Source organism: Pongo abelii, chromosome 4 (assembly GCF_028885655.2).
Source record: "Pongo abelii isolate AG06213 chromosome 4, NHGRI_mPonAbe1-v2.0_pri, whole genome shotgun sequence".
Taxonomy (NCBI): Eukaryota; Metazoa; Chordata; class Mammalia; order Primates; family Hominidae; genus Pongo; species Pongo abelii.
The window spans coordinates 146938746-146964960 of NC_071989.2; the positions used below are offsets into that span (position 1 = coordinate 146938746).

Consider the following 26215-nt stretch of genomic DNA (forward strand, 5'->3'; position numbering starts at 1 on the left):
AAATTAAAAAAAAATTTAGCTGGGCATGGTGGTGCACGCCTGTAGTCCCTAGCTACTCAGGAGGATCACTGGAGTTCAGGGAAAAAAAAAAAAGAGTAGCCAAGATGAAGGCAGGGAAGGGCCTTTGAGTCTTCTGGAAGTCAGTGTGGTTGTTAGAGGAAAGTTTTCTTTTTTTTTTTTTGATACGTAGTCTCACTCTGTTACCCAGGCTAGAGTCAGTGGCACAATCTCAGTTTACTGCAACCTCCACCTCCCGGGTTCAAGGGAGTGATTCTCCTGCCTCAGCCTCCTAAGTCGCTAGGACTACAGGCGCGCACCACCACGCCCGGCTAATTTTTGTATTTTTAGTAGAGACAGAGTTTCACCATATTGGCCAGGCTGGTCTTGAACTCCTGACCTTGTGATCCACCTGCCTCGGCCTCCCAAAGTGCTGGGATTACATATATGAGCCATTGTGTCCGGCCAGGATATCTCATAAGTTAAAGTAAATGAAGACCTAAGCTTTAGTAGTACAACATAAAATAAGATTTAAGGTTTTTATAAATTGACCTAGGACAAGTTGTTTATGGAGTGCAGTGGGGCAAGTGTAAGGTATCCTTTGTTCCCCTGTGGACACCTAGTGGTGAAATGTAATTCTTCAGTTGAAGGAGGGACTGCAGCTAAGGAATGACAGTTTCCTTTCTAGAGGATCAGACATCTCTACATGAATTTGTGGTCATGTTAAATTAAGCACATACGGGCCATTAATGCTTTACTGTGTAATGATTTCCTCCTTTAAGAAAATAAGGCCCACGGAGAACTAAAACTTAATGTTTTTCTCATTCTCTCAGTATAAAAAAAGGGGTGTGTGTGTGTGTGTGTCAGAATACCTGTTCTAGGGAGAGCTCATTAGCTGGGGTCTACCTCTAGCATGTAAGAGAGTATTTACAGGGAGAGCCTGAATCCTGCCCTTGGCCCACCTGAAGAGGCAAGTGCTTAATGTTGCCAGTTGCCAGTGGTGCCTTGTTTGACTCAATAGAGACACTTGTAGAATAGCTAGACAAATGTTAATCTTTTAGTTCAATTCCATAAAGAATAGCTAGTCAAATGTTAATCTTTTAGTTCAATTCCATAAATATTTATTGCATGCCACTTTTTTGGTCCAGCACTGGGACAAGTGCTGAAAATTTTTAGATGTAATTCAGTCCTTATATTTATGGTCTTTTGTGGGGGTGCAATGGAGACATAGGGATGTTAAGTAAGATAACAGATAAAATAAATAGTTGTTTCTTGGACTGAAGCAGAAATGAACAAGGTGAGCCTGGAACATCTTGTTATAGCAGTAAGCAAAGAAAGTAACATGGACTACTGGGGTTTTGTCAAAACTACTTAAGAGCCAACAGGAAGAGGCTCTCAGGCCAAGGTTAGAACAATTTGAGTATCACTAAGAAAGGTTGCAATGAAATGAAACATAAAAGTGTCGAAATCCATGAGTTCACGATAACACCCAAGAAACATAATTTCCCCACTTTTGATTATGGAACTAATTCTGAAAACTAGTAAATTAAGGAAAAGAGCTGAACATTTAACTGGTCTTCCCTTATATATATAGGTACATTGCAGTGTAACTTGGTACTTGTTAAAAGGAGAATTTTCTCACTATAGAGGTATTCCAACAAAAAATGAAAAGACAGAAGTAAAATAATATACCTTTAATGAAATTAGAGATCTAGGTAATGATCATCAGTGGCTACTAACATGACAAAAGAGCCAACCGAAATCATGTTTGGAATTCATATAAAATTTTAAATTCTGATGGAAATACACATCACCTGTTGTGGAAAAATGAAACAGGCTGGGCGAAAGGCTCATGCTTGTAATCCCAGTGCTTTGGGAGGCCAAGGTGGGAAGATCACTTGGCTCAAGGAGTTTGAGACCAGCCCGAACAATATACTTAGCAAGAGTGCCATTTCTACAAAAATCATTTTAAATTAGCTGTGTGTCTGGTGGCGAGCACCTGTAGTCCTAGCTGCTTGGGAGGGTAAGGCAGGAGGATTACCTGAGCTCAGGAGTTTGAGGTTACAGTGAGCTATGATAGCACCACCACACTGCAGCCTGGGGAACAGAGTGAGATCCTATGTCAAAAAAACTGAACTTGAATTGGATTAAATGGGACAAGGAATACATTAAATTACATCACAGGGAAGCAATTAGTAAAATCTAGAATGTAGGAGATGCTATGGGACCAGTGGTCCAGTTTCTAAAATAAATTGCAAAGGGGAAAAAAGGCAGGGAAGCCTAAATTGAAAGGAACTTGGACATGTCAAACAATGTGGGTGTGACCCTTGGTTCCTGACTCAGATCTACTTTAAAGTTATGAGACTATTGGGAAAAGCATATTCTTGTTTGCTATAAAGATGTTAAAACGTGTGACAATTATATATATATATATATATAAATTTTTTTGTTGTTGTTTTTGATATGGAGTCTCACACTCTTGCCCAGGCTGGAATGCAGTGGCACGATCTCAACTCACTGCAAGAGGCTGAGGTGGGAGAATTGCTTGAACCCAGGAGGCAGAGGTTGAGGTTGCAGTGAGCTGAGATCACACCACTGCAATCCAGCCTGGGCAACAGAGCAAGACTCCCATCTCAAAACAAAAACCAAAAAAAACAAACAAAACACAAAAAACCAAAAACAGTAAGTTGGTGTAAGAGGGATACCGTAAGTTCTTCTTGGGACCTAAGCAAGTACTTACAATCACAAAAGGGAGGCTCTACTATAGAATAAAACCAATCATCATTTCTTTTTGCCTTTTGTGATAGTTAATTTTATGTGTCAATTTAGCCACTGATGCCATTTAACTGGTTAAACATTTGTCTCTCTCCAGAAGAGATTAGTATTGAATTGGAGATTGCTCTGCTTTGATGTGAGTGGACATCATCTAATCAGTTAAGGGCCTATATAGAACTGCCAGAGCTAAGACATCCATATTCTTCTAACCTTGGACTAGGACACCATTGTGTTCCTGGTCACTGAAATTTTACACCAACAGCTTTCCCAGCAGTGGATTGTGGGTGGGACCTAGGTTCCATAATTGTGTGAGCCAGTATCTTACAGTAAATCTTATTCTAGATATATATCCTATTGGCTCTATTTAGGGAATCTCTGTATACCTTCTTGATATTTTTGCTACTATTAGCTTTACTGATAGGTGACTGAAATACTGTGTCCGCTCATACCCAAGCAACTTCTCCCTAATAGAACTCAAATATATATTTTGCTTGGGCAATTTGGCTCCTCTCTCTGATCCCAAGGATGAATCTTGACTAGCGTAAGCCAGTAGTTCTCAACTGGAGTACTTTGGAAATCCTGGAGGGCTTTTAAAGTTATGTTTAGGAGACAGTAGGGGCAGTGGGCAAGGGCCAACCGAAAATGCTAAGTTATTTTCCAACACACCATATAACAATCCTTCATAATCCTACAGTGTTCCCATTGAGTGTTCATGTGGTTGGAAACCTGAGCCTAGAATTTTTCACATGAATCCTAAGTCTTTTACATGGGTGTTAACAAGCACTGAATCTTCCAAAAATGTTGTCTAAATCACTTCCTTCATACTTGCAAATTAAATTGATTTCTTACACTGATTTTTGGAAATACATTAATCTCATTTCTATGTATTACAAAACATTATAAAAGGAGCCATTGTGTCTGATATTCTAAGCCCATCTTGATAACAGACTCATTTAAACATGGCATATGACATTAGTCCATGAAACATAAGGGAAATATGCTGGGAGACTTTTGGGAAATCTTAACATTGAATAAAGATGTAGTTGCCTTTCTGCTCAAGTTGTCAGCACATGATAATTAGAACTACATCAGAGAATTTGGGACAAGCCAGTACACTGAGGACAGAAAAGCAGAAATAGGGAAAGAAATCTGGGTTCCTGTTATTTTTGAGCCATATAAATAGTATCTTAGGACTTATTTCTAGACGCAGTTTCTTTAATGTAAGCCAATTCTGGTTATTTCTACTTGGAGCTGAAAGCAACCTGAAAATAGCCACCTTGGTTTTCATGTTAGAGATCTAAAAACTTTCATGTTAGAGATCTAGAAACTTTCAAGATTCTAAATGTACCAAAGGTCTAAGGGGAGAAAATAAAATCCTTCAAACAAGATTTGCACATGCTGATACAGCTCATTATTTCATTATACCAGCCCTTCCAAATCTTGAATTTGCATTTTTAACCAGTGTTAGCAAATCCTGTATTTCCCTCTTTGGGAAATATGGGAAGCATGAGCCATGTCATATTCCTGAAGCTAAATCTCAGGGCATCACCCCTCACAAACAAGAGATCAAGATGCTTTCTATATTTATTAAAAAAAAAAAAAAAAAAAAAAAAAAAAATTCCAGAATGGGTAAGAGAACAATCATCAAGGATGTAGGTGCCAGACACAGGGTGGAAGGTAGCTAGAAAAGTATGCCTTAGGGAAGTTAAGGGTCTAGCCTCATTCCTACCTTGTTTTAATAGCTGTACCTAATATAAATAGCTAAGTTTTCCATTGTTCTAGATTCCTCTGCCCTATCTACAAACATGGCACAGCCAGCTTGACTTGCAAGGCCTCAGTTGAAGGACCCCATGTACATACAGGCCAGTACAGCAGTACTAGGCTAACTAGAATGATCTCATCCCCACATGTGGTCTCATTTCAAGTCTATGGATGACTACCTTCATTGTTGTGTGCGAGATGGTTTCACCCCTTGAAAATATGGCCACTTCAGCATAAAATAGTTAAATCTTTATAATAATCAATTCATCCTACCTCCTTTTACATGCAGCTGAAAAATGACAGGCTAGGGACATAGAATATTGTGAACTTTATACTGTTAGAATCACCGTCCATTAAATGATCACTAGCTAATGGTCACTAAATTTACAAATTAAGGAAATTATATATAGAATACTGCAAAAACACAGTAAAAAGACTGAAGTTCGCCCATTTCTGCTCAGGAAGTCTCTTCACTCCTAAGCTTCATATGTTGTCCTTCTGGCTTCAAAATTTCTGCTATTATTACTGTTTTTCCTCCTTTTGATCTTCCTTTTGTTCCCCAGTGCCAGAACTTCCAGAGCCTTCTCGCTCAGATGCCATCTGTTAAGAAAACATTTGAGAGCCACTCAGATTTAATGTTAGGGCTAACCATTTGCTCTGTTGCACTCCAAGATGAGGGACCCACATATGTCCTCATCATTCATATCTATTCCGCTCCCCCTCCCTGCTTTCTAGCCTACTGGTGGTTTCTGGATTCCTTCCCTTTGACACTACCCCCAATGCCAAAGTAGAGTCAAGACGGTAGGAGAGTATCTGCCAACTCTAATCTCACTCTCAATTCCACAAATGGCTATGGAGGAAGCCACCAGTGACAGTCATCAAGAACAGTTCCATCAAGATCAAGTTAGAATCAAAATCCACTTCAGCCCTTGTACCTTTTTGTATGCCATTTCGAAGAGCTTCAATGATGCCTGCTGAAGAGAGGATGCTGCCTGTCTAATATTTTCTCCTGTTTCGCTGTCTTTTCTAGCCAGGAGCTCCCTCATTTTGGAAATCTCTTCTTTCAGCTTGTTGCACTTAAAAAAAGAAAACAAAAATCCTTACTTTTCCAGGTTTCCTGTACCATTACAAGTAGAAGTACTATTTAGAAACATTTTAAAATAATTAAACCCCTATCAAAACCCACAGAAAAATAAACTTCAGTGGCATTGGTAAAAATGTATTCAACCTTTTGAGTTACTTTAAAATAGAACTCACCTCATCAGCAGGTAATTGGTCCTTGAATTCTTCCATCTTGGTTTCTGTGTCGTGAATGATTCCTTCAGCCATATTAACTGCTTCAACTCGTTCCTTAGAGAAATTAGAAGTTTAAACGAAGACTTTCCAATCAACCAAAGTCTGCTGAATGTCTATACTCAGTAAGACAATAAGCTATGTGTTACATACAGTTTCAGGTAAAAACAGTAAGAGGGAGAAATCAGAGTGGCATGAAGTAGTCTGGGATGGCTTTGAGAGAGATTTGGGCTAGATTCTGTAACATCAGAATTGTGACAGGGAAAACAGAAGAAATGCACTGCACACATAAGGTATAAGCAACGGGGAAGGAAGAATAGATTATCTTAGGTTTTCTCTTACCCACAACCTATGACATGTCCAAACTCTCCCACTTTCTTGTTCAAGCGATTCTCCTGCCTGAGCCTCCCAAGTAGCTGGGACTACAGGCATGCACCACCACGCCCGGCTTCAAACAATCTGCTCACCTTGGCAGTGGGCTTACAGTGCTGGGATCACAGGAGTGAGACACTGCGCCCAGCCCCAAACTCCCACTTTCAAGACTGAGCTTTACTGAGATTAAAGTTCAGAAGACAAAAAGTAATCACCTTCTTTCGCCGGTCTTCTTCAGCATATTTCTCTGCATTTTTAACCATATTTTCAATATCATCTTTGCTTAACCCACCAGAAGACTGGATTACAACTGTAGTAAAAAGAAGGCATTTCATTAATTCCCAGGTAAAGTTATATGCCTCTTCTTCCTCCATTGCATTAAGAGTACTCCTGCTCATAGCAGCCAATCTTGATACAAATTATGAAGAAGAGAAATACCCTATAGTCCTATAAAGCAAAATGAAACCAAGGACCCAATATATACACAAACACCAACTGGCCTGTTTGCTCATCAAAACTTCAGCAATCCACAGGCTCAGTGCCTGTTTGGGGGGAATAAACACTACACTTGTACAAGTAAATCTGATAACTGAGGGGCAAAGAGGACTCATCATCCTAAGAGGGTCTATTCCCAAGACCTCCCTCACCTCACTCTTAGGGTCTGATAAACAAGGTGACTTACTCTGCTGCTCACGTCCTGTGCCTTTATCTTTAGCAGAAACATGTACTATCCCATTGGCATCAATGTCAAATGTAACTTCAATCTGAGGAACTCCACGAGGGGCTGGTGGAATTCCAATCTAAAATAAATAATATCCAGAGTAAGGTCCTCTTACAGAGGGGTCCAGTGCTATTATTTCCAAATCTATATGGTTTTCTAGTAAACAAGTCACTTGGTTCCTGGGAGAAACAAGTGATTTAATGTACAAAAACACAAAGTTTATAAGCAACAGTAGTAGTTTGCTGCCTGAAATCAACTGGTTTTATATCAGTGAAGTTTAGCTATAGCAAGTAACCATAATGGCTGTATCTACCTGTGGACACACTAAATAACAGACAGCAAAATCTCCCCACTATTATTCACCTCACCATTAACCAATAAGCAATGCTGATCAGAAACCAGTAACAATATCAAATGTCTTTTAAATGAGTAATCAGGAGTTTATTTCTGAGGAAATTCCTAAGGCACAAGGAAAAAGCAAGACTTTCAGGTAAAAACTGATGCCATGGGTATCCAGTTGCATCCCTTCTTCTCAAGACTACTCAGTATGTATGTGTATGCCAGCAGTTTATGCTAATATTTTTATGGCTTAGAATATTATCTCACTTTACAGTGAAGGAGGCATAGTATTCAGGATTCACAATACCTACCAAAGTAAACTGTCCAAGGAGTTTGTTGTCTCCAGCCATCTCTCTCTCACCCTGACACACTTTAATTTCCACTTGCGTTTGACCATCAGCGGCAGTAGAGAATACCTAGGGAAGAAGAAACCCTCCTGGGTTGGCAATCTGATTAACCTACTCCATTTCTATAGAAAAAATGAAAGCCAAAGGTTCACATTCCAAGATTGGAAGGCTCCTAATTTACGGTATGTTCAGAACAAAGGCTGATGTCTTTATAGGGAATAGGAGTAGGATCAGTACAGCAAATGGGCATACAATAGCAATTGTTTCAACTAAGCAAATGCATTGTACAAAGATACAGCATTAGGACAGAAGTCCTCAAAAAAAAGGAACTAAAATGTTGAAACATGCTCATCTGGGGAAACGGGATCAGAGAAAGATGTATCGTGCTCAGTCACAGGAAGTCACCACATACTTTTCTTCAGAATGATGTGTTGACAAATACATCACAGCACAAATATACCAACAACCATAGTTTTATGGAAAAACATCACAAGATTGGGGAAGTCAGGAAATAATTTTTTTTTTTTTTTTTTTTTTTTTGAGACAAGGCCTCACTTATACTGTCGCCCAGGCTGGAGTGCAGTGGCATGACCTCGGCTCATTGCAACCTCTGCCTCCCGTGCTCAAGTGATCCACCCACCTCAGCCTCCTGAGTAGCTGGGACTACAGGTACACAGCACCATGCCAGGCTAATTTAACTTTTTGGAGAGAGGGAGTTTCACCATGTTACCCAGGCTGGTCTCAAACTCCTGAGCTCAAGTGATCCTCTCGCCACAGCCTCCCAAAGTGCTGGGATTACAGGCATGAGCCACGGTGCCCAGCCAGAAATAATTCCTACTTCAAGAACAAGCCATGTCCAAGTAGCCCTGCTTGGTATCACGGCACCCTCATACCACCCCCTTCATTCATCCATAAGATAAGAACACTCCCCTAAGTCTGGTCCAGACTATCCTTTTTACTGTCTTTGAGAACAGAAGACTACAGGGAATTTAGTCTCAAATGACTGAGATCCCTTTTAGCAAATTATGTTAATCCTGTGGAGGAGACTACTGATGTCCTTCCTATAATCATCACTACCAGCTAACATGTAAGAACTTTTCTGGTAACAAAAAAACAAAAAACAAAACAAAACAGGATTCTCACCACCCACAGTTAACTATTTACTATTCTAAACTGTAAAACAGAAAAAAATGAAATTTTCTAGAAAAAACTCATGAAAGTTGCTGCAATTACATCCGTCATAGAACCTAAAACCCATGTGACAAGGTAGGAAGTGATGGCTCTTACCTGGCTCTTCTTGGTTGGAATAGTGGTATTCCTATTAATAAGTTTGGTAAAGACACCTCCTAGAGTTTCAATACCCAGAGACAGGGGAGTGACATCAAGGAGCAGCACATCCGTGACATCACCGGCCAACACACCTCCCTGAATGGCAGCTCCAATGGCCACAGCCTCATCAGGATTGACAGCTTTACTTGGGGCTCTGCCAAAAAGATCCTGTACAGTCTGCTGAACCTGAACATCAAGGAAAAAGAACTTGTCAGCCCACACTTGGGAACTACCTGAGCAGAACACAAGAGAGCACGTGTCCTACGCTCCCAGCCAAATCTCAAGACAGGCTACCTCAAATCTGAGAATGTTTATTCAAATAACCATTTCGTACTTGGGTTCCTGCTAATGATCTAACACTCATACACTTTATACACTTTATACCTATAAGAGTATCTCCTTCATGACCCTTGTAAATCTGAGAAGGATTCTCCTAAGTTTTATTATCTGCTTTCCCACAAAACACATTAAATCATTTGAAACAGAGGATGCAAGGCAAGGGGACTTGGAAGTCCACATTCTCTTGTATATTATCAACTAAAGACCAAATTATCCTAGGCAGCTGTAGTAATAATTTGCATTGCTAACATGGGGCATGGTCTTCCCTTGTGTTTATTAGTGATAAAGTTCCATTTGAATAGTATCGGGGATAATTTCTTTTTCTTTTTTTTTTTTTTTTTGAGACGGAGTCTTGCTGTGTCGCTCAGGCTGGAGTGCAGCAATCTCCACTCACTGCAAACTCCGCCTCCTGCGTTCACGCCATTCTTCTACCTCAGCCTCCCAAGGAGCTGGACTACAGGCGCCCGCCAAATTTTTTATATTTTTAGTAGAGACAGGGTTTCACCATGTTAGCCAGGATGGTCTCAATCTCCTGACCTCGTGATCCCCCCTCCTTGGCCTCCCAAAGTACAGGCGTGAGCCACTGTACCTGGCCTCGGGGATAATTTCCTAATATAGAGGCATCCACCTGGTCCAGGACCTTTTTTTCCCAGGTTCATTTTTTTTTTTTTTTTTTTTTTGCATATTTCCTTAAGGCAATGTATTTCAATAGAAAAATCAAGAAAAAAAACAAGGTCACTATCTTAGGTCCAAGATAATCCTATTTAGGCTACCAAGAAGAACTGCATCTTCAACAGGTTTGTGCTCAGTCATTAGTTTTCCACACATGTTCTTTCAGAATGATGTGTTGAATAAAATACATCATTGCACAAATCTTTGTCGAAGAGATGCACTATGCTGCAAAGACACATGTACAAAGACGGTGGCCAGGGGCGGGGTATTACCAAGGTTTTATGCTCTCTCTGACCTCAAACTTTGTTTCAATCCTAAAAATTCTATGATTGAGTTCGGGATCCTCCCTGCTACTGCCCCTAAAGAAATTCTGCCCCTCCTAATTTTACATACATACACACATTTTTTTTTTTTTTTTTTTTGAGACAGGGTCACACTCTTGCCTGGGCTGGGCGCAGTGGCACGATCATGGCTCACTGCAGCCTCAAACTCACTCAAGTGATTGACCTTAGGGCTCAGGTGATCCTCCCAAGTAGCTGGGATTACAGATATGCACCACCACGCCCAGCTAATTCTTTTTATTTTTGTACAAAGGGGATTTTACCATGTTGCTCAGGCTGGCCTCAAACTCTTGTGGACTCATGTGATCTGCCCGCCTCAGCCTCCCAAAGTGTTGGGATTATAGGTGTGAACCACCATGCCCGGCCTATTCTTCAATTTTAACAAAACAAACAGAAAAGAATTCTTTAGTGAGGATATAATCTCATCTGCCTTTTAGGTCACCCCAGCAGAATGGGCCATATATTTGTGCCACCTGTCCCAAGAATACACTGTGTGCCAGCCCTCTCTCTCCATGACAGAATTCCATTGGTCCATACCTTGGGCATCCTAGTCATGCCACCCACAAGAATCACTTCTCCTATGTCACTCTTGCTGACTTCTGCATCTTGCATAGCTTTTTGGCATGGAGCGATAGTCCTCCTGATTAGATCAGTGACAATCCCTTCAAATTGAGCACGGCTCAACTTCATATTCAAATGCTTGGGTCCAGAAGAATCCATTGTAAGATAGGGCAAATTGATGTCAGTCTGCAAAGGAAATGTTTAATTGCATGTCAGTGAGCAGGCCAAATGACGGTTACATTTATTATTTCAACTAAAATATGACCATGCCCTAGGACAGAAGACTTGCAAAACCACAGGGAGGGTGAGACCTAATTTAAATGAATAGTCACCAAGAATACTTTTTTTTTTTTATTTTTTGAGACAGAGTCTCATTCTATTGCCAGGCTGGAGTGCAGTGGCATGATCTTGGCTCACTGCAACCTCCGCCTCCCAGGTTCAAGCGATTCTCCTGCCTCAGCCTCCCAAGTAGCTGGGACTACAGGCATGTGCCACCACGCCCAGCTAATTTTTGTATTTTTAGTAGAGATAGGGTTTCACCATGTTGGCCAGGATGGTCTCGATCTCTTGACCTTGTGATCTGCCTGCCTCAGCCTCCCAAAGTGCTGGGATTACAGGTGTGAGCCACCCTGCCCGGCCAAGAATAGTTACTCTTTAAGATGCAATGTTTTGCCAGGTGCAGTGGCTCATGCCTGTAATCCCAGCACTTTGGGAGGGTGAGGCGGGCGGATCACGAGGTCAGGAAATCGAGACCATCCTGGCTAACATGGTGAAACCCCGTCTCTACTAAAAATACAAAGAAGTTAGCTGGGTGTGGTGGCACATGCCTGTAATCCCAGCTACTTGGGAGGCTGAGGCAGGAGAATCGCTTGAACCCGGGAGGTGGAGGTTGCGGTGAGCCGAGATCGTGCCACTGCACTCCAGCCTGGGCAACAAGAGTGAAACTCCATCTCAAAAAAAAAAAAAAAAAAAAAAAAGCAATGTTTTATCTCCCCAGAGATAAGCACTATAGAATATGTTTTAATGAAGTTTATAGTTATTAACAAGAATGCAGCAGATAAGCAAGAAAAAAATCCCCATTCAGAAGATAAAGAAATATTCTGCCACTAAATATTCATTAGAACCACACTACTGATGTTTTCCTTCACCAAGTTTTAAAAATATCCCATGTAGGTGAAGAGAAATGTCAAAGTTATGTTCTGAACCAAATAACATGCCATTAACCCTGGGCTCTGTAAGTTCCAGGAAGTTTACAAGTGGTACGAAAGCTACAGACATGCTCTCATTAATGTATGAGGACTGACTTGTATGGCCATCACATCCATGGAGAGCAGCTGACAGTCACACCATGTAACATCCAGTATTTAATAAATCCCAAATCCCAGTAAAACATGGGATCTTACAATGTGTAACTGAGAGTTGAGTCCTTAAACCATCTTTCTTTAGGAGAAAGTATCCTAGACATTTGAATACTTAAGAGTTAACACACCATCTGTAGAATGGTGATACCTAAATACTACTGACAATTTCTTTTTTGCAAAATGTTGATTAACCAAATCAGAACACAGAATTATCTAAATCAATGCTATCCAGTAGAATTTTCTGTGACAATGAAAATGCTCCTTATGCTGCTCAATTCAGCAACCACTAACATGACTACTGAGCACTTGAAATAAGACTAGTGTAACTACGAAATGTAATTTTAAATGTTATTTAATTTTAATTAATTCAAAACTCGTATTTGGCTACTATAGTAGCACAACTCTAAACACTAAAAGCTAATGGCAACCTGAAAATCTCCAGCACTAACTCTCAACCCTCTACAACCAGTCTAACATCCATCACAATGTTCTCTCCTTACCTCCTCTCTCAAACCCAACCACTTATGTCTCACTCTCACTCTCATCCAAGTCTTTTCTCAACACATGGTTACCAACAGCCCCCCTACACCCACTCAGGGTGCCTTCTGCCCTTCACAATTCTCCACTCTACTCCAGCCAAAGGGCTTCTCACAAATCGACACATGACCATGTTACTATCCTCAACTCCTCTGGGGTTTGTATTCACTTATCTTGGGAGAGACGCCAAATCCCAAATCTATAAAGCCTCTAGCCCAAGGGTATCCAATCTGTTGGCTTCCTTGGGCCACACATAAAATACACTAACAGTAACAACAGCTGATGAGCTTAAAACAAAAAACAAAACCCTCAGTATTTTAAGAAAGTTTACAAATTTGTGTTGGGCCACATTCAAAGCCATTCTAGGCTGCAGGTTGGACAAGCCTGCTCTAGCCTCATTTTCCATGCCCACCAACAACCGACCCCAATCTTCACTCTGCCCTTTTGGCCGCTCTGGCCCTTTCTCCGGTCTTCACCTGAGAGCCTTACTCAACCCATTTACACATGTCCATTTATCTTTTTCTGATAAACTCATCTCTCAGATGCTGTTCTTGTTATGCTGAACACCTCTCTCAGGTACCTTCTTAGATTATTTTTATTATTTTCATTTTATTTTTCATTTTTATTTTTTGAGACAGAGTCTCATTCAGTCGCCCACACTGGATTGCAGTGGTGCCATCTGGGCTCACTGCAACCTCTGCCTCCTGGGTTCAACCGATTCTCCTGCCTCAGCCTACTGAGTAGCTGGGATTACAGGCGCCCGCAACCACTTAGCTAATTTTTGTACTTTTAGTAGAGACAGGGTTTCGCCATGTTGGCGAGACTGGTCTTGTACTCCTGACCTCAAGTGATTCACCTGCCTTGGCCTCCCAAAGTGCTGAGATTACAGATGTGAGCCACTGCGCCCGGCCCCTTCTTAGATTATTTTTAAGAGACCTGCTCTGTCGCCCAGGTTGGGGGGTGCAGTGGCATTCACAGCTCAAACACTTGGGCAGCCTCAATCACTTGGGCTCAAAAGATTCTTGTGCCTCAGTCTCCTGAGTAGCTGGGACTACAGGCACGCACCTGTGGTGTAGTGCACCATGCCCAGCTAGTTTTGTAGAGACGGGGGTTCCCACTATTTTGCCCAGGCTGGTCCCTAATTCCTGAGCTCAAGTGATATTCCTGCCCTGGCCACCCAAAGTGCGGCCCCTTCTTAAATTATAACTATAACTGCATTTTTACCACTTGTTACATTAATGGTAACTTACATTTAGAGTATTCACAATTTCCTATGTTTTTCTAAGCGTGCAATATTTATGAACTTGGTAATGCTCACAACTCTTAGGGTAAGAGTACCACTATTATCCTTGTTTTGTAGATAAGTAACAGTAATGTTAATTCATCTAAGATCACCAATTAATAAGCGATACAATGGGGACTCGAACCCCAGCAGAATGCTTGCAGAACCACCCTTAACCTTTACTTTGTATCACTTCAACGTTTACTAATCTGTTCTAACTAATGTCCATCTTTCCAAACCACAATATAATCTGCATGAGGATAATAAACGCTAAGAATTTATTCTATAGATTTAAAATCACCTATGCAAAACAATGTGTAACGATGCTCAATACATTTTGCTATAATAAACGCTGGAAAACAATCAAAATGTCTATCAATAGGATGCAGCCACACTAATTAAAACCAACCAATCTCTTCCAACATCTCGCATCCCCTACCCCAAATGTCAAATCCCTGGGAAGAATTACAAACTTATCTTCTGGCAGTGCCAGGTATTTCAACCTCAACCCTAACCAGCGTTGCAATGTTCTGCCACTCCATGATAGCAGGGGCAAAGTAACATCAACAAGACCATGGATGCGTGTGTATAACTATGTCACTCCTCACAGCCACTTAAAAAAAAATCCAGGTTTGAGGGGAAGGTTTATTAGCAGCAAACACTTTACCAACACAATGACAACCATCATAAATACCTCTTCCCTTGTGGGTGATCAAAATAAAGGTGTCACAGCTCTGCTCTTCCTGCTGTCACCCAAGACACCGGAAATAGATCTGCTGCTTTCTATCTTCATGGGTCTCTAACACAGATCTAACATGGTTTGTACAATTCTATTCTTGGTGGTTAAGTGAAGTTTCACCTCTCAGAACTGGAGCTAACCAAGCTGACAAAGAGGCTGTGTAAATCTGATGCTCACAAACGGAAACTTGCACAAGCTTCAGCTCTTTAGACTGGTGATTCAAATTATTGTCATTTTTTGACACAGGGTCTCATTTGTCACCCAGGCTGGAGTGAAATGGTGTCATCACGGCTCACTGCAGCCTCAACCTCCTGGGCTCAAACAATCCTCTTAGCCTTTGGAGTGGCTGGGACCACAGTTGTGTAGACTATGACTGGCTAATTTTTCAAATTATTAAGTGAGAGACAATTAGCCGGGCTCAGTGGCTCACGCCCATAATCCCAGCACTTTGGGAGGCCGAGGCAGGTCAATCACCTGAGGTCAGGAGTCCAAGGACCAACCTGGCCAACATGGCAAAACCCTGTCTGTACTATAAATACAAAAATTAGTCAGGCGTGGTGGTGCACACCTGTAATCCCAGCTACTTGGGAGGCCAAGGCAGGAGAAATCACTTGAACCCAGGAGGCAGAGGTTGTGGTGAGCCGAGATCGTGCCACTGCACTCTAGCCTGGGCAACAGGAGCAAAACTCCGTCTCAAAAAAAAAAAAAAAAAACACTCACAGACTCTCCAATTCACAAGGAGAGGTTATTTAATATTGTCAGTTAAGACAGCAGTTTTTCCAAGCTAGTAATTCTAGTTTTAAACACTGCCGGAGCAGGTTTTAAAATAAATGTCTTTAACTGAAAGGCAAACAAGTACACCCAGCATCATTCACATATTATTTAGCTCCAGTATACGTAACTGATTTGGGTGGTTAAAAAAATTTCAGCTCATAAAGAAACTAAAGACCTTACTGTCCCTGTGCTCACAGCAAAGGTCTCTAGAAACCAGAAAATTGAAAAAACAAACAAACCAAAAAAAACTCAACTGACATTAGGCCAATTAGAAAATACTATTTATTTTAAATAAACTCCGGCTGAAAATATCCATCAAGACTGCTCGAATTTTCCGTGTCTCACCTGCACAGATGAGGAGAGTTCACATTTAGCCTTTTCAGCGGCTTCCCGTACCCTCTGAAGTGCCATGTTGTCTTTAGTCAAATCAACCCCTGTCTATAAAGTGAAGACATTGAACACCAAACACCAGCATTAGTGAGGTGATAAATAAATTTAAACTGCAGTAATAAGGTGGAACAACACAAAATGGAGTCATACCTTTATATATAAACATGAATTCCTTTTTATTACTCAATGTGTAGGGAAAAAAAAAATCTTTTCTGAAAAGAGTATCTGTGTCTAGAATAAGGGGGTTGAACTGAACTCGTAAACAAAGCAAAGAGCAATCTGAACAAAGAATTTCTCAATATCCCAACGTGTACATATTAACCACACTGGTAACTCACCTCTCTCTTGAACTCCTTCACAATGTGCCGTAGCAAGGCCTGGTCAAAGTCTTCCCCACCTAAGAAGGTGTCCCCATTTGTGGATTTCACCTCGAATACTCCTTTCTGAATTTCCAGGATAGAAATATCAAAAGTTCCACCACCTAAATCATATACAGCAATGCTGTAAATGATTTGTGAAAAAAAGAAAGAAATCCTTAAGGAACAAAACCTATCACCAGGATATAAACTTCAATAACCAAATACAGATAATCTAAGCTATTTCCCTGAGGTATATACGAGTTAAATTACCATGGCCCAAAAGAAAACAAAAGAATGGTTTTGAAATGAAAAAACAAAGACCATACAGACTTAAAATCAGTAAAAGCACTATTTAGTTTAAGTAAAAGGCTCAATTACTAAGAAATCAAGTGACACTTTAGTTTCACACATCCAGGTGAGAAATTTACTGCACAAACTTACACTTTGTCTTCTGATTTGTCTAGACCATAGGCAAGAGCAGCAGCTGTGGGCTCATTAATCACCCGAAGCACATTCAGTCCAGATATCTGGCCAGCATCTTTAGTGGCCTAGAGGAAACAAAGAGAAAAACATTTTTGTACCCTTCCATCCCAGGCACCTTACTTTTTGTGAATAAGAATGCTAATTGACCTCACCTGTCTCTGCGAGTCATTGAAATAAGCTGGGACTGTGATCACAGCATTTTTTGCTGTGTGCCCCAAGTAATTTTCTGGAAAAGAATGAAATTCAATCATGGAATTCTGTCAGAACAGAATTATTAATATAGCCCAACAACCTGTGTCATCCTTTTGGAGCCACAGACAACATTCATCAGTCTTTTCATAAGTGACCTAATATGTCCTTGCAGGAAAACACTCCAAGTAAATACACTGGTTAAAAACCCAAGATCGGGCTGGGCACGGTGGTTTACACCTGTAATCCCAGCACTTTGGGAGGCTGAGGCGGGCGGATCACCTGAGGTTGAGAGTTTTGAGACCAGCCTGACCAATATGGAGAAACCCCATCTCTACTAAAAATACAAAATTAGCCAGGCGCGGTGGCGCATGCCTGTAATCTCAGCTACTCGGGAGGCTAAGGGAGGAGAACTGCTTGAATCCGGGAGGCGGAGGTTGCAGTGAGACAAGATCGCGCCACTGCACTCTAGCTTAGGCGACAGAGCGAGACTCTTGTCTCAAAAAAAAAAAACAGAACAACAAAAAAAAAACAAACAAACCCAAGATTGGCTGGCTGGGCACGGTGGCTCATGCCTGTAATCCCAGCACTCTGGGAGGCTGAGGCGGATGAATCACCTGATTTGTCGGGAGTTCGAGACCAGCCTGACCAACATAAAGAAACCCCATCTCTTTACTAAAAATACAAAAGTGGCTAGGCATGATGGCGCATGCCTGTAATCCCAGCTACATGGTGGGGGGGAGGGGGAGGGCAGGAGAATCGCTTGAACCCGGGAGGCGGAGGCTTCGGTGAACCGAGATCATGCCACTGCACTCCAGCCTGAGCAAGAAGAGTGAAACTCTGTCTCAAAAAAAAAAAAAAAAAAAAAAAAAGCCCAAAAAACAGAAACCCCTAAGATCCTCTTTCAACATTTTAGTGAAGGTTCACTAAACTACAATGACCTTTAGACTTACAACAGCCACTTCAAATAGGAAGTTCTAATTTATACCTAACAGGGACAAAAGCTTAATGTGTAGTCTTGTGGCCTTCAATATAGAACACTACCCCGTACTGGAAAAAAAGAAACAAGCCAGCCACCATTAGTGAGATTTGAAGATTAATTCAATCTGCAGGGAAAGCATGAAGTGTAACACAGTTTTGCCATTCCTAGGTTTTCTATACAAAAGGGACCACGAATTCTTCTACAGGATGCTGGGGCACAGGGAGCTAGTGATCTCACAGCAATCATTCTGTTCTTAGAACTTTCCCAGATGTGAACTAATACCACTCACCTGCAGTCTCTTTCATCTTCATCAACACAAATGCTCCAATCTGACTCGGAGAATACAATTTCCCATGAGCCTCAACCCAGGCATCACCATTGGAGGCACGGACAATTTTAAAGGGAACATTTTTACTGTAAGACACAAAAATTCTATTAGAGAAAACTACCTGAACAACTTACCATGACAAAATTACCACATATCATGAACATCCATCTTCCACCCCAAGAGACTCATTCATGGCCAACAAATGACAGTTTGTGAAATTCTTTAGAAAGCAATTACTAACGTAGTTTATGAGGATTACAAGGCAAAATGAAATAAATAAAAAGAAAGCAATCACTAACATATAAAAACATCATGATGAAACCTCAACATTCTCTACTTAGCGCCCCAGGCAGAAGATTTTTGCAGCCACTTTAGAATAATTTGATGAAACCGTTACTGTATGATCCAGCAATTCTACTATCTAAGACAAATGGAAATATTTATGTCCACACAAAAACTTGTACACAAATGTTTATGGCAGCATTATTTCTAATAGCCAAAAAGCAGAAACAGCTCAAATGTCTATCACTTGACAAATGGATAAACAAAATGTGCTGTATGTCCATACAGTATAGTATTATTTGGCCATAAAAAGGAATGCAGTACTGACACATGCTACAACATGGATGAACCTTGAAAACATGCTAAGTGAAAGAAGCCAGTCATAGAAGTCCACGCGACTCCATGCATACAGAATTCATATTCTACTCAAGCTCAATAAAGCTGTTTAAATTTTTAAAAATATTTAATTTATATATATAGAGAGAGAGAGACACACAGTCTTGCCTTGTTGGCCTAGATGGTCTTATACTCTTAGCCTCAGACAGTCCTTCCGCCTCTGCCTCCTAAAGTGCTAGGATTACAGACATGAGCCACTGCTCTAGGCCTAAAACATTTTGTATACAACAGGAAACTCTACCTATGCTTCTAGTTTTTTTTTTTTGAGACAGGGTTTCACTGCTATTACTCAGACTGGAGTGCAATGGCATGATCTTGGCTCACTGGAACCTCCGCCCCTCAACGCTCAAGCCTCACTAGTAGCTGGGACTATAGGCGTGCACCACCGAGCTTGGCTCTTTTTTGTATTTTTTGCAGAGGCAGCTTTTCCCCAAGTTGTCCAGGCTGGTCTCGAACTCCTGAGCTCACCTCAGCCTCCCAAAGTGTTAGGATTACAGATGTGAGCCACCCCACCGAGCCTCTAGTATGTCTATTTTAGAAAAAGGCAGGCCGGGCATGGTGGCTCACGCCTGTAATCCCAATACTTTGGGAGGCTGGGGTGGGAGGGTCAGTTGAGTCCAGGAGTTCAACACCAACTTGGGCAACATAGTGAGCCCCGTCTCTATTGGGAGGGGGGAAGAAACAAAGAAAAATCAAGTCTTTTTCTGTACTGGATCAACACATGATAGAACCTATGCCACTTCTGCCTTATGTATTCAACACTGAACTGTGTGGTTTAGGAATGCTTTGCAAATTTTCATGTATCATGTCAATACACAGCAAAGACCTAATGTGTAAAGACAAAAATGAATTTTTTTCTTTTGAGACAGAGTCTCAGCAGCCCAGGCTGGAGTGCAGTGGCAGTGATCTCTGCTCACCGCAACCACCATCTCCTGGGTTCAAGTGATTCTTCTGTCTCAGCCTCCCGAGTAGCCGGGATTACAGGCACCCACCACCATGCACAGCTAATTTTTGTATTTTAGTAGAGACAGGGTTTCACCATGTTGGCCAGGCTGGTCTTGAACTCCTGACCCCAGGTGATCCACCCACCTCGGCCTACCAAAGTGCTAGAATTACAGGTGTGAGCCACTGCACCTGGCCAAAAATAAGTTTTTTAAAGGGATTACCCTTTTGGCAGTGGTACAGATTTCCCCTAGGGACAATAAGTAAAATGACTAAAGTAAGGTGCTCCAGGGATCCTAATCAACATGCTGAGGCTCTTCTGTATGGCCCTTGCAAATAACTGCTTTTTGCAAAAAACTTTTGCTGTTACTCACATGTCTTTCTGTACTTCAGGATCATCATATCGCCGGCCAATGAGACGCTTGGTAGCATAAAATGTATTGTTTGGGTTGGTGACAGCCTGTCGCTTGGCTGGCATTCCAACAAGTCGCTCACCATCTGCTGTAAAGGCCACAACTGAAGGGGTGGTTCTGGCACCTTCGGCATTCTCCAGCACCTAAACTCCCAAAATGTGACAGAGAGTAAGTTTGTAGTTACCACTGCTATCTTTTTTGAGATGGAGTCTCACTCTGTTGCTAAGGCTGGAGTACAACGGCACAATCTTGGCTCACTGCAACCTCCGCATCCTGGGTTCAAGTGATTCTCCTGTCTCAGCCTCCCTAGTAGCTGGGACTATAGGCGTGCACCACCACACCCAGCTAATTTTTTGGCATTTTTTAGTAGAGACGTGGGTTTCACCATTTTGGCCAGGCTGGTCTCGAACTCCTGACCTCAGGCGATCTGCCCGCCTCAGCCTCCCAAAGTGCTGCGATTACAGGCATGAGCCAATACGCCCAGCCTATTACTGGTATCTTTGCAGCAATCATTTAAGACACAAAAACAGCTCCCAAATGGCAAAACAAATGCACATGAACAATACTACCAGGCATGCTTTATTGCTGATAATTAATGAACAGTAGATATTTCAGGTATCTTTAGTCCTTTACTTTTAAACTACTACTATTTTTTTTTTTTTTTGAGAGGGAGTCTCACTCTTGTCACCCAGACTGGAGTGCAGTGGCGTGATCTCGGCTCACTGCAAACTCCCTGTCCTGGGTTCAATTCTCCTGCCTCAGCCCCCTGAGTAGCTGGGATTACAGGTGCCTGCCACCACGCCCAACTAATTTTTTTTGTGTGTGTACTTTTAGTAGAGATGGGGTTTCACCAAGTTGGCCAGGATGGTCTTGAACTCCTGACCTCAGGCGATCTGCCCACCTTGGCCTCCCAAAATGCTGGGATTACAGGCGTGAGGCACCGCACCTGGTTTTTTTTTGTTTTTTTTTTGAGACAGAATCTCACCGTCACCTAGGCTGGAGTGCAGTGGCACTGTCACGGCTCACTGCAGCATTGACCTGCCAGGCTCAGCTGATCCTCCCACCTTAGCCTCCAGAGTAGCTGGGACTACAGGTGCACACCACCACGTCCAGCTAATTTTTTGTAGAGACAGTGTTTTGCTACGTTGCCCAGGGTGATCTTCAACTCCCAGGCTCAAGCGGCCTCCCGAAGTGTTGGGATTACAGGCATGACCCACCAGGCCTGGTCCTGATTTACATTTTCAAAGCTGCTTTGGTTGCTTAAGACTCTTGTCAGGTGAACCTTTGTAGTGCTGATAATTGTATGTATCTAACTTCCCAGAAAAGAATTTAAATGTGGTATAGAGGTAGGACTACTAATTTACTATTAAGAGGGATGGGAATGGCTTGCACTGTTTGGTTACTCTGGTAACCACCAAAGTGCTGCATTTTCTAAATTGAAACAAAGTTGGGTGTGCAGAGACAGACTAGAAGTGGAGCTTCATATCTGAAGTAATGCACGTTGTTCATTGGAGCAGGCTATTTCTTTTGAAGCCTCCTTACTCTGTACATGGAACCTTTATACCCACTGGGTTCTTAGCAAGATTTAGAGCACCTGGAATTCTTGGCTCTTGCTTCTTCCATTCATGGCCTCTTTTGCTTTCATGCTTCCTCTTTCCCCCCAATCTCCTCTTCTGAAATAACCTGAACTGTCTATGGTCTTCTTATCCCACTTGTTTGGCACCAAGAGATTATTCCTTCTCTTGGCCCTAATTTGTGCTTCTTGGCATTTTTCCTATATGCCTGATATCTGTGGCCACCCCCCCCCCAAAAAATTTAGAAGTAGATATAATTCTCCATGTGGAAGTAAAGATTCTTGTCCCAACATTGGGTATGAAAAACCTGATCTATAGTCTCTTCTTTTTTTTTGAGACAAAGTCTCGCTTTGTCACCCAGGCTGGAGTACAGTGATGTGATCTTGGCTCACTGCAACCTCCGCCTCCTGGGTTCAAGCGATTCTCCTGCCTCAGCCTCCCGAGTAGCTGGGACTACAGGTGTGTGCCACTACGCCCAGCTAACTTTTGTATTTTTAGTAGAGACAGGTTTCACCATGTTGGCCAGAATGGTCTCGATCTCTTGACCTTGTGATCCACCTGCCTCGGCCTCCCAAAGTGCTAGGATTTCAGGCGTGAGCCACCGTACCTGGCCAATTTTTTGCATTTTTAGTAGAGACAGGGTTTCACCATGTTGGCCAGGCTGGTCTTGAACTCGGGACCTCAGGTAATCTGCCCCCCTTGGCCTCCCAAAGTGCTGGAACTGCAGGCGTGAGCCATTATGCCTGGCCAGCCCTGATCTATAGTCATGTTTTTGCTGTTTTAGTTGGAAGTACTTCCAGGCCAGGCTTAGTGGTTCACACCTGTAATCCCAGCACTTTGGAGGCCAACGCAGGCGGATCACTTGAGCTCAAGACCAGCCTGGCCAACACAGTGAAACTGTCTCTACTAAAAATACAAAAAATTAGCCAGGAATGGTGGTTCACGCCTGTAATCCCAGCTATGTGGCCAAGGCAGGAGAACTGTTTGAACCCAGGAGGCTGAGGTTGCAGTGAGCGGAGACCGTGCCACTGCATTACACCGTGGGCTATAGAGACTGTCTCCAAAAAAAAAAGAAAAAAAAAAGCGCAAATCAGGTTCTCAAATTCCTTAACTAAGGAAATGAGCACAGAATTCTGGACAGATTCTGGATAAGGTAAGGTACTAGTTATCAATTATGCTCACCTTTGCTTGTTTACCTTCCATAACTGCCACGCAGGAGTTGGTAGTGCCCAAATCAATACCAACAACTGCTCCCTTGATTGCTTCTGATCTGTAAGACATTTAGAACAATGTCACAGCTATTGTTATCTTGATAGACCAAAGTCACTGGAAGATAATATTTAATTGGAAAATTAACAGTGGTATACTACATAATCTCTAAATAAATACAGATAAATAATGACAGAGAAGAATTATCACAAATGTAGAAAACACTGCTTTGAAGTTTAATATGTATTCCCTCTCAAAGGAAATGATATTATACTTACGCATAATCCCGCCTTGAAACAATTCTAAAAGCCTCATGACTGAGGCCATTCCAGCCATCCTAAAAAAGAAAAAACTCACTCAGTCACCAACCAGTGTGTATCCTGGGAGGAAAAAGAGAAAACTTGGGCTCACTTAGTATATAAAATACATTAAGCTACTAAAACAGTAAACATTAAAGTTTCCCAAATAAGATAAAAAAAGGTAAATAAAAGATGGCCTTAGAATCACACTACAGTAGGATTTCTCAACCGTGGCGCTATTAATTTTGGGCCAAATTTTTGTGGTGGGGGCTGTTCCGTGCATTGTATAGCAGCATCCCTGGCCTCGACACCCTAGAAACCAATAAGCACCCCAGTAAGTTAGTGACAACCTAAAATATCCACAGACATTGCCAGATGTCCCCTGGGGGAAAACACTTCCCCTGACGTTGCCATGCAATTAGTTTAAAAGAACTAGAGTTACTAAGGGTCTTTGAAAGAAAAAAAAAAAGTAGTGGCGTTTCACTAGGATAAAAAACCTTTATTACAACTTAACCTCAGGCTCCTTCCAAGCCTTCCTTAATGCCCACATACAATTCCTGTTCTCCAAAGCATTTGTCTTTTATTTTAGAAAACAAGTAACCACTCCATAGCCTTTTCTTCGCCCCCCGATCTTATTGTTTCTTAAGTAACAAACGAGTACAATCTTACACCATAGATTTTGAGAAAATGTTGCTAAGCACGAAAACTGGAGTTCCAACTCAGGGCTTTCTTATTTTATTTCACCGTATCAACGGGATCCTTACACACTCTGTATTCTGTAGAGGAGCCAAAAATAAAACTGAAAATAGTGGCTTTCCCAATAGACTGCATCCCTCACCCCCAAGGCCAAACCTTTCCATCCAGCCACAGAACAGCCCATCAGGACCACTACCTAGTAATTTTGAGATGACACTCTAGATCGCGAGGGTTGTGACTCAGCAGGGCCCAAGCCGGAGGCAAAACCTTCGGCAAAATCTTGAGCCGGCAGCGCTAACTATGGAAGGCCCATTACCTTCCTTCCCGCCTGACCTATCCCGGAGAATTCAAACCCTAAAGGGCGCGCGGCCTGCCGCACCGAGGCCCGAGGCCCGAGGCCGTGACCCCATTTGGGAAGGTCCGACCGTTCCTCACCTGGTGGCGGGCGGCCGTAGGGCCCCGGGAGGCTGCGGCGCCCACGAGACGGGCTGCTACAGCTCGACTGGCGCTTATCATGACGGATAAATGGAGGAGTACGAGGCAGCAAACAAGCGCTCAGGCGGCCAGGAGCTGCGTGATGCGGTGGCGGCAGCGCTTCTGGAAACCTCCAACCACGTGGGGTGAGGGGCGGGGGTTGGTCACTGCGGCCCAGAGGCCCGCTCTTCCGCTGAGGCGCCGCCCGCGCCGCCTGACCAGAGGGTACTCGACTGCCGCTCCCGGAGCCAGGGCGTACAGGTAATATGCTCCGCAGCAAGATGATTGGAGAAAGCCTGCCCTCCTGTCCCGGCTGCGGCGGCTTTGAGCTCAGAAAGAGTCCAGGAGAGAAAGAGGGGTATGAAGGCGGAACCTCGGACAGCCCCGGTCCTCGGCGACAGGAAAGACTCAAGGTCACACGGGATAAATTGCGAACCGATTACAGTCTTCTTGCGTCAGTTGCGCGGGAGGAGGAGCCTGTTGCGCCTGCGCAACAGACATCCAGCTGAGAACCTAGAGCGCATGTGCGCAAGGAGTGGCGGAAAACGTGGGTGGAGACTAACTACAGCGCTCATTGGGTGCCCTAGCGCACGCCGGCGTTCCCTGGGGCGAGCCCGGGCGCGTGCACACCCTGCGGGCGTGGACGTGTTCCCAGCTCCTGCTCCTGGAAGATGGCGCCATCTTGTCTTGTGGCTTTGTGAAGTGAGGACGTCAGTACTTTTGTTGCTCGGTTCCGCCCGTTGTTCACAACTTGAAATACACTTGGATATGCAGACTTTAAACAATTTCGTGTTGCGTTTTATCACAGGGGTCTTGGGTTTCCAACTACAAACCGTTTGGTTCACATAGAACATTAGGCCAATTAGCCTGCACAAAGGGAAAAAAATAGCTGAGCTTGGCCGGGCGCTCACGCCTGTAATCCCAGCACTTTGGGAGGCCGAGGTGGGAGGATCACTTGAACCCAGGAGTTCGAGATCAGCCTGAGCGACAGAGTGAGACCCCATCTTTAGCCTCTGTCGCTCAGGCTGGAGTGTAGTGGTGCAGTCTCAGCTTACTGCAGCCTCCACCTCTCCGGGCTCAGGTGATTCCACTGCCGCCTCAGCGCCCCCCTCCCCCGAGTAGCTGGGATTACAGACATGCGCCACTACGCCTGGCTAATTTTTGTGTTTTTCATAGAGACAGGGTTTCGCCATGTTGCCCAGGCTGGTCTCCAACTCCTGAACTCAAGGGATCCGCCCGCCTCGGCATCCCAAATGCTGGAATTGCAGGCGTGAGCCACTGCGCCCGGCCAATTTTTTTTTTTTTTTAATTAGCTGGGCCTGGTAGCGAGCACCTGTAGTCCCACCTACTTGGGAGGCTGGAGTGGGAGGATCACTTGAGTTCAGGAATTTGAGAACAGCCTGGGCAACATGGCAAAATCCCATTTCTACAAAAAATTAGCCGGGCATGGTGGTGCACCTGTAGTCCCAGCTACCAGCTCGGGAGGCTGAGGTGGATGAATCACCTGAGCCAAGAGAGGTCGAGGCTGCAGTGAGTCGTGATTATGATTGTGCCATTTCACTCCAGTCTGGGTGACACAGCGAGACATTAAAAAAACAAAAAACAGAAAGAAAGGAGGAAGGAAGGAGGGAGGGAAGGAGGGAAAGAAGGAAGGAGAAA

At 43.0% G+C, this 26215-nt stretch overlaps 1 protein-coding gene, 1 long non-coding RNA gene and 2 other non-coding genes across 5 annotated transcripts in view; 1 reads left to right on the plus strand and 3 right to left on the minus strand.

Moving 5' to 3' along the window:
- The window catches only part of LOC134761465 (uncharacterized), a 56254-nt gene that overhangs the window by 4099 nt on the left and 25940 nt on the right, over positions 1–26215 (plus strand). The window lies entirely within an intron of this gene.
- On the minus strand, positions 4768–24679 carry HSPA9 (heat shock protein family A (Hsp70) member 9; the record flags this gene model as incomplete). The annotated part of the gene is given in 17 exon segments (NM_001133388.1): positions 4768–5133; positions 5469–5609; positions 5791–5883; positions 6414–6508; positions 6881–6998; positions 7570–7674; positions 8893–9120; positions 10824–11033; positions 15886–15978; positions 16269–16431; positions 16731–16837; positions 16925–16998; positions 18233–18357; positions 20266–20447; positions 23061–23148; positions 23366–23424; positions 24518–24679. Coding segments are annotated over 17 exon segments (2040 nt in total). The 3' UTR covers positions 4768–5055.
- LOC112133611 (small nucleolar RNA SNORD63) lies at positions 7988–8057 on the minus strand. The gene has a single exon (XR_002915243.1). It is a non-coding gene; the product is annotated as a small nucleolar RNA SNORD63 (small nucleolar RNA).
- LOC112133610 (small nucleolar RNA SNORD63) lies at positions 10074–10143 on the minus strand. The gene has a single exon (XR_002915242.2). It is a non-coding gene; the product is annotated as a small nucleolar RNA SNORD63 (small nucleolar RNA).